Raw genomic sequence first — 9,130 nt, forward strand, 5'->3', positions numbered from 1 at the left:
GTACTAAGACGCCTGAGGGGTAGCGCGATGACCGATTTTACTGAACCCCAGCCTCCAAATATCGGTTACGTGTGCGAAATTCGTTCTTCGCGGACGGGTAGCCTACTCGACAGATGCCTTGATTGTGTATTCCACCCCCGTACTGACATTTGCTCTATTGCTAGGACGTTTTGTTTACCTTCTGACGTCATTTTCACCTCGTTCATTCGAGAAATGGCAGATATGCGTTTCGGGTGTATCCTGAAAATCTCGTCGCACTTTGCACGAAAACATCATTGCAGATGACCGGTACTTTCAATGGTTTCAGCTAACTCCAGAAATGGATGAGAACGTAACCAAGACTTGGTGAAGTGGAAACAACACACTACTTTGAAAACATCTGAGTTGGATATGAAAGTTGAGGTGGACACTGACCTGTTTCGAATCCACACATAGTCGGGCGATTGTTGTATGTGGGCTGAGGCACTCCGAGAGCACCCAGACCTAGACAGAAGGCCGAGTAGGGTCTTCAACGAAGGCCTTCGGCCTGAAAGTCCGACCGCAACGAGTAGGTGAGATCACACTATCAAAGTAGTAGAAATTTATTGAAGAACCGGTCGTCGTACACGTTCCAACAGTCAATCTGGGAGACCAGGAAGCCAGACACCTAGCCACTGACCAGACAGGTGTGAGAAAGTCTACGGCTGTTAAACATTCAAGTAAGACTGAGTGGCTATTACAGGTAGACAAAATAGACTACAGGGGACATAAGACGTGATCCACCTGAAACCGTAGTTCACATCTGAAATGTCCATTCAAACGCAGACGTTACAGGAAACGTTTGTTACTCAAAAAATTGTTCAGCTGTAGCACGCCTTCGGTGCCTAGCTGCCATGCCACACGAAGGAGTCACGAGGGCTGGGATACTGCCAAGTTATCCACGCCTAGACAGGGGAAGTCGAGAGGCAGAGGTCGGGTTCGAATCAACTGACCTACCGGTGAGTATGTTCGCGCTCTAACCACTTGGGCCATCTCGCCCCAGTACTCAAGTGTACAAGTTTAAACGAATAAGGTAAGCCATACGGGGAGGCGGTATGTGAATGAGTTACCTATTCAAAAGTTTATCCAAAGCTAGTTCTATTTTCCACGTCCAACGCAATGATATCGATAGTTCACGAATCACAAAGAGCAGCCGGATTTACAGTAGTGATTTATGAGCCAAACGGTTGTGATAAGTGGCTACTGTTTGGTTAGTTTCGTCGAAATGATTTACCGAAAAACAAACGTGACGTGAGACTGTTCAAACCCAACCATTGTGCACCCGGCGGCCCGCGTAGCACACACCGTAGATGTCAAAAGTGCAGGCAGGTAACAGCGAAAAAAAGAAAACCCAAAAGTCGGATGCGTCGCAGTTGAATAATACACATCGGTCCGATAAAGCTATAGCCTATAAGGTAGAAAAGAAGTCGAACCGTGTCAAACGGAAAAAAATAACAAAAAAGTTAACGTCGGGTCTCACATTCACTGGAAGAAACAAAATAGTTTTGTTGTCAAAAAGTTCGTGGGTACTGAGCGGATGAAAAGCAAGAAAACGGATTTTGCACACACATGATTGAGGAAGAGGTATAAAAAATAATTGCTACATTGAAAACCAGTCGTATGATGATGTAAATGATGAGCGGCCTGCTTTATCGCAGCCCGGTAGTTTTCAGTACTCCGACCCAAGATTTGCTACCCGGAGCTTTTCTGAGCCGGACTATCAGCTGGCCGTTTTTGATCTGCGAAAAGGGAAGGGAGCAATCAATAAAACACGTAAGAGTACTCTGTCGGATATCAGGAGAGTGGATGCTTCCTATGGCACTGGTGTTGGTGCAGTAACGGTAATGTCTCACTTCAGTTCTTGATCAGATCCTCCCAAGCCAATGTTTTCGGCATAAGAATCACCAAGGGTGCACAAAGTGTATTAAGCGCCCAAAACCCATCTGCATCACGTCATATTAAAGTGTATACAGCGGCACATCCCGGAAATCTGGACATTTTCTGAACGCCGTATTGGCAATCGGGACTCGGCGGACACTAACTCATGATTGGCTGTTGGGTCTACACTTTCGGCCAATCAGAGCGCGCCCGTCGGCAAGTGGCCCATTCTTCTGACCAATCCCGTGCGGGTTAGGCCTCGGATGAAACAGTGCCTAACAGCGAGCGGTAAGCGGCCAACAGTTATCCTTGCCAACTTTCAAACGTACGCAACTAACGAAACAGTGCGCTATTTCATTGAGAACGTCAGCGCATTCCTTGAGTAGCATGGGCGATAGAAAATACAGAGAGCTGGCCCACTCAGGCTTGAGTAATGTTGCCATACTGGCTGTATAGGTTCCAAATAAAGCAGAAGGGTTAGCGGCCCCGATCTACTCATCAATGGGTCTTTCAGAGTTCAGGGTTTGAACACGGTACCATATCGCTTATGCGGAGCAATTCACAACCCACGAAAGCTTTTACAGTCAAGAAGCATTTGGACACAAATTTCATTTGGACACATTATCAAATCAGAACTGTCTCATCCGTTTTTCCTTAACCGATGCGCGAATTCTGACTTCTTTTCTCTGGGATAAGAGACGAAAATCCATTGGCTCTAGTGTAAATTATTTCTACGGGATAACACAAATCAAGGACCACTGGTAAGTGAACCAACAGACTTTCAACACTCAGTGGGTAGTAAAACGAAGAGACGTGTATGGGTTTTCGAAGGCAACTGGCGTTTGAGTTTCAACAGTAGACGACTGATGACTCCGAAGAAAAAATCGCACATTAAACGGGGGCGGGACACAACCACTTCTGCTTTGTTTAACTAGATACCCCATCATTCTTGTCACGGTAGCTGACGACGCGCCACACTTGAAATCAGTAATCAACCAAGAATGAACCATTTGAATGATTTCATCGTTCATGCCAATACATTGCCAGTTTTCCAACACTGTCGCAGTTCAACCCAGCTGTCCCTTCCTACAAGCAATAAAGTCATTTGATATTATTCAAGGAACCTACAACCTGTCAACGCACCTGACAGGTATTGTCCATCAAACAGGGTGCCTTATTTTACGTCCATGACATTCCGAAATGATAGTGTGCCCGAAGACCGCTCACGACGAAGAGGAGACATAACGATTCAGAGAATTCGATCCCATGCGTTGATGGCAAGACCATGAACATAATTAATGACACAAAACTTTAATTCAAAACAGAGATGTTGAAATCATACGAAGCAAAATTTCAGGATAAAAAATAGGACGGTCGACCCCTGGTGGCAACAGTTTTGTCCGACTCACGTGGAGTTACAAGGAGTGGCAACGAAAACAGAGCGCAAGACAGGGCGGAGACTAAAACGTGAATGTAAGGGTTTGAATCGCATCCAAAGTCAACAGCCACACGAAAATTTCCGTTCTTATTGGGAGCCCTCGAATAGGAATAGACTAATCGACCGCGTCTACTGACCCGTTTGAACAGTTGTTTAGCTTAACAACAAAGAGGACAAAGTTCATATCACACGGAAAGAAACAAGATCGTATCCGATGGCGTAACCAACGGACAAAATGGAAAATGTACTGGAACTACATATTTTTTTACAATCGATCAGGAATCACTGTCGTATACCGCTGAGTTACCCAAACCCACCTGGAATCGACTTTGTGCTGGGACCACATCGGACGGGAACTCCTTGAATTCTCTTAAATAAGTTTTGTTGGGATTGTCCAAACTGCATCGTGCACTAAGCGTGCTTGTTAAACGAAGGGGAGAACAAAAAACAGAACGGCCAATGAATGAACAAGTGCCCAGCTGAGAGAAGAAACGTTAGCTTATCAACGACAAAAAACAGTAATAGAGATACAGAGTATGGATCGAATTCCTAGTTGGAAAAAACTAAATTGCTCTACAGGTTTGCCACTGAGTGAGCTGATATCAAAAAGAGTCCCAGCTGAGCACGTAAGTGAGCACGGAAAAGCAGTAACGTACACGTTTTTTTCTTACTGTAAGAAGCCATTTCGGTTTGATTAATGACCGTACAGCACGTGGCAGCAGTTCATAACACGAGAGAGTGAGACTAAACATCAACTAAGTTCCTTACCAAAAATAATAATCCAACAAGAAAGTGCAAGAAGTTATACCGTTCAGGCAATGTGTAACGAGTACTCTGGAGAACAGAACTTCAGTCGAAGGATCCCGAACATCGCTAGGCCTGACTTTGTTTGGGCACTTCATATCCCTAAGCAGAGTTGACAGCATGAGACACCAATATCGCTAAAGTGGTACACCAGGTTACAGTACGGGCTGTTGTAGTGTATGGCTGTGAGACTTGGTCTGTTGACCAGCTGAACTGAGACGTCTTCAGGTCTTCGACAACCATTGTCTCAGAACCATAGCTCGTATGGTTTGGTGTTGGCGAATCCGTAACCAGCCAGTTAGAAACCAATGGGATATCGGTAGATAAATGTGTCCAGCGCCAGAAGTTGTGTTAGTTAGGCCATGTATTGCGCATCGTTTGCTGAAGACAGTTCGTTTTTTCATGCCCAATCCAGAGTGGTAGAATTAGAAAGTTGGTCAACCATTGACCTCTCAGAGGGGTATGAAAGGAATCACGAAACGTTTGGGCGCTGTCTGTGCGACTCGATTTCCAGGATGGGGACCACGTGATACTCACTGCGCCTGATTGGAGACACTGCAAGTCTACCGATCGATGCCAATGGCGTTCTTGATGTCAGTTTCGATTCGGATTGCCTGAATGAATGTCTGGAGGTGTAGGCACCTCGAAATGATTGTGGGAGGCTAGCAATAAACCCCTTCTCCGTCCACTTTTATTCACAATAAGGCTTTCATATAAATCACGGTTGTACGGCAGCGAAGCATCGATGTTCACAGCTGCTGTCATGCTGTTGATGACCATGCTCTGTAAGCATGTAGCCTGATACAATGTGGCCTGATACAATGAATGGTAGATCATTGGATATAGAAATAGCGGAAGATACACTGACCTAAGCCTGTCCTCGGCTATTGGTGTCACGTGCCAAGGTTATTTGGAATCAGCACACAGAAACTAGTGAAGCAAGAAAATGCGACGCACAAACATTGCAGTATGCTACACATTAGTTGAAGGAAGGAAATAAGAAGAAAAAAAACTCACGCCACCAAGCTATGATTAGGAGCGTCATTTACCAAGGTCGGAAAAACAGAGTTAACCCCGGGAAACTATACGCAACCTATCTCAAAGACAGACTACTCTTGATGTGTAGACCGAAAGAGATTTCCCATTCAAGTAACTATAACAAATCCTCATTGGAGACAAACAAAAGTCTAGGAACTGGTCAAGCTTCACATCTGAATGGAGGGAAGATTCCAAATGGAACTATGGTAGATAAGCTAAGCCAGTGCAAGTTAGTCGTAATCAGTTAAAAGGTAACAACGACCGTGTCGAATACCCATGAACCCATGAACACAATTCAACCTGACTATGGCCAATATCTCCCAAAGACCTCATCGCAAAGTGGTGCTCTACATATAAGGCAGCTTGTGGCTAAGTATCACAGCCACAAAAACCAAGTACTGCTTGCGAAAAACTCACCGAGGAGTTAGCGTGGCTTCTAAAGAGCCATTGGCCAGAACTTCTGTTACACGACCAGTATCCCCACTGGCATCAGTGACATGAAATGGGCCGGAACAGCCGGGAGCACAAATCCCTGAACAACCATGACGTGGCGCACGCATTTCGGATAAAATAAAGACTATGCGAACATCTGTACTGCCAACTTCCTCCACCGATATCGTCGGTATGGTGGCCTGTAAAAAGGACAGTATATAGAGGGATGCAAATCTTTTTCCTATTGCGATTTGACGCGACTGGATACCCCCCCCCCCCCCCCTTTGAAGAGAAGTTGTTTCGGAACAAATCTAGGTTGTCCGTGTTTTTGCGACGGGGGCAGACGCTTGACCGTGGGAATATGACATGTCAAACAGTTTTGGGCTACAGACGGGCTCAAGGCCAGGCACTTGAATCGCGATGATCGCTCTATTCTCGGGCTGTACATAGCGATAAACGAACGAATCGGTTGTAGTGGCCTGTTTCTAAATACAGCTTGAAATAAAGCTACGAGTTAATGGCCTAGGCGTACATGGCTCAAATTCAGCTCTGACTTTGCTCCCGTCGAAGTTTGAGCACATTGGGAACGTCTGTTGACTGCTTCGGATTGGATGACAGAATCGATCCAGTGACAAGCTGGTTGACTTTTATGGTCTTTGGATACCCATACCCCATAGAAAATCTCATCTCAGCAGCAAAGTTGTTATGAAAACTATACGGTACCATTTTCGAGAAATACACTCACTTGCAAATCAATTTGGTTTTCACGAGAGACTCAACTGAATCTCTCGTTCATGATATTCTACAACTGAATGTGCTGCACACAGACCGCTTCATGTTTCAGTTGGCACGATATTCGAGATATCGCAGCATATTTTCATAAAGGAAACTACTCACAAGGTTGCTGAAAATTCTTCGACAGCTGTAGACCGGTTTCGCCCATTTTGGGGCTAATCAGGTAGGCGCGATCCCCGAGTTGAGTCTCTCGTGAGAACCAAATTGATTTGCAAATGAGTGTATTTCTCGAAAAAGTTTAATTTGGGTTCAAATAGAACATAAGGTTAACGGAAACTCGGGGACTGCGCTTACCTAATGAGTCCCAAGAAGGGCGAAACCGGTCGTGGGCTGTCGAAGAGTTTTCAGCAACCTTGTGAGTAGTTTCCTTTATGAAAATATACGGTACTATTGTTATTAATCCGAAAACAGATTCAAACGGACGCAAATCAGAAGCAACAACAGAATGAATGAAATAGTGTATATCATTATTTCTGTTTTACAACCGGGAAAGAGATGGAGGAATGCTGACGCGAGGAGATGTGTTCATAAATCGAACTGCTCAACCGAAGTGAGACACCGAACATGGCGAACAGATGACGTTGGTAAAAACGACGGAGACATCCCGGAATGAACCAACAAGGAACCTGGCTGATCAGTAGTAGGCTTGGCAGTACATGTGCTTTGTGGCAAACCAGTGGAATGCAACAGTCGCCAATTCGATGCATCTACCGTCGGAAGGAACAGGCCAGTACCACGTCTAATATGACTTGTAGGAGATGGGGACTGCTTGTTGTGGTAACTGTACAAAAGCGATGGTCGACTAACCGGATCCACTTGCAACACTACAACAGAGCCAGCAAGTCCAACGAGAGCGACAAACTGGGACACACTGTGATTGGTGGACGTTTGGGTTACGACTTGCAAAATCTGTTGAAATTGATGCGGACAGAGAGACAGAGAGAGGAGAGGTGAAAGTCAGCAGCGTTTGTCGTGCTTGCACTGTGGGTGCGTGCGGAATGGACAGAGTGCTCGAGAGGAAACGGAGAAAAGCTAAGCTTGATGATGACACGACGGAAAGGCGGATGATTGCTCGACTTTCTGACAAAAGCACCTCCGGTTATTTTGTGGGCTAGTCATACTGAAAGCTAGGAGATAAAATACAGCAACGACCGCGCGGCTAACCCTATCAAGTTGAGTGGTAAAAAATAAAGGCTCTCCGAGAAGTAGAGCCAAGTAGGCAGGCTGGCGTGGAGCTATTCTTGTTCGTTGACTACCTCGTAAAACCATCCATACTTTTCCTCCAAATAGATCGCCGCCGCCTCAAAGGTTCACTCAATCTAGACAAATCATCATCATTGTCAGCTGTAACAACCGCGTACTCGTCGTACAGTGCTTGTAGCTGCCGCAGTTTCGTTCACCGATGATTGGGGGGGGGGAGGCGGGAGCTGATAAATTGGTGCATAAATCTAACACTCAATGGGCTGTCAGGTGTGGAGGGGCTGAAAAAAGAGCTATGCATTGAAGGCAATAGCTTGGATGTACGAGCGCCATTGAGGGCGCGACTGGGTCATGTCTGACAATATCTCTATCCATTGATGTGGGTCCCGATCCAGGAAGACGGCAGTGGCCAGCACAGCTGAGTTTACTAGTAATGGTTTTCATACTTCCCTGCCAAGTCATTGCCTGACCGCCTCTGGCACTCTTCCACGCTTCATGTGATATCTAGACAAAAAACAGAGACAACAGCCGGTAGGTTTGATGCCATTTGGACTGAGGATAGTCCAATGCGGTCTAACGACTTCTGTCAATGGGGCAAGCAAGTAATCCGTCAGTTTAGTGTGAGAACACAATCGGATTAGTCCTCGAAGCGTGCCCTCCTGAATGACACTAGCCAGTAGAACCACTCGCATTCTGTCTTCGTTCATAGGCTCCATTTCCAATGACCTTGGCCACTGACCGAATCGGCGAGCATGGAATGTATGAATTAAAGTGTTCCTAGTTTAGATTACACGATGGATGACTTAAGGAAACGAACACAACTGGGAGAACCAGGGTAGTAGTACCTTCAAATCAAAGGTTCACAGGCTGATGGTGAGAGACAACTGCTTGCAGCCGCTACGGATTATTACTTTCTGAAAAGTTCCACCAACGACCTGAACTGATAGATGAAAATTGTGTTGGGAGTCGGTGGCACAGAATCCCCCCCCCAGGCAAAGACATGTTGTTCACCGATTAAAACAAGCGAACACGAAATGGGGAGCGGGATTGAACTGGGCTGAGGGTAGTGCGACTAGACACCTACCTGTTTTGATCCATTGTCACCAGCGTTTGGGAGTCCATCATTCAACCAATGCCCAACATCCATTGATTCTACTGAATTCGATTTGCCCGGAGCAGGAAGGTTGCGTATATCACAAATGTGTGCTGTCCCATGAAATGTGCCTAACAAGAGCAGATTGGATGAAAGCCAGGCAACCGAGCTGTAGGATAGAAACGGTCGGAAGAATGGTGGATGGAGTGTGACGAAGAAAGAGGCGGAGAAACCAACATGGTTCTTTATCAAGGAGTAAATTTTGAGTCATTGCGGACAGAAATGAATCTGTCGGTCGTTCGTAGCACCCTTTCGGTGCCTAGCTGCCATGCCACACGAAGGAGGCCCGAGGGTTCGGATACTGCCAGATTGCCTAAGCCTAGACAATGGAAGTCGAGGGGCAGAGGTCGGGTTCGAACCGCGGACCTTCCGGT

The 9,130-nt window shown here is 46.0% G+C and overlaps 1 protein-coding gene across 1 annotated transcript in view; it reads right to left on the bottom strand.

The window, feature by feature from the left end:
• Positions 1-1,187: 1,187 nt before the first annotated feature.
• The window catches only part of T265_01684 (hypothetical protein), a gene marked incomplete at both ends in the record, with an annotated part of 17,645 nt that continues 9,702 nt past the window's right edge, over positions 1,188-9,130 (bottom strand). Inside the window, 7 exons of the mRNA XM_009165750.1 lie at positions 1,188-1,757; positions 3,652-3,754; positions 5,594-5,808; positions 6,506-6,558; positions 6,698-6,876; positions 6,942-7,312; positions 8,688-8,865. Coding sequence (XP_009164014.1) covers positions 1,668-1,757; positions 3,652-3,754; positions 5,594-5,808; positions 6,506-6,558; positions 6,698-6,876; positions 6,942-7,312; positions 8,688-8,865 — 1,189 coding nt within the window. The remainder of the gene's footprint in view (positions 1,758-3,651; positions 3,755-5,593; positions 5,809-6,505; positions 6,559-6,697; positions 6,877-6,941; positions 7,313-8,687; positions 8,866-9,130) is intronic.

The sequence above is a fragment of the Opisthorchis viverrini genome, assembly GCF_000715545.1.
Source record: "Opisthorchis viverrini unplaced genomic scaffold opera_v5_18, whole genome shotgun sequence".
Taxonomy (NCBI): Eukaryota; Metazoa; Platyhelminthes; class Trematoda; order Opisthorchiida; family Opisthorchiidae; genus Opisthorchis; species Opisthorchis viverrini.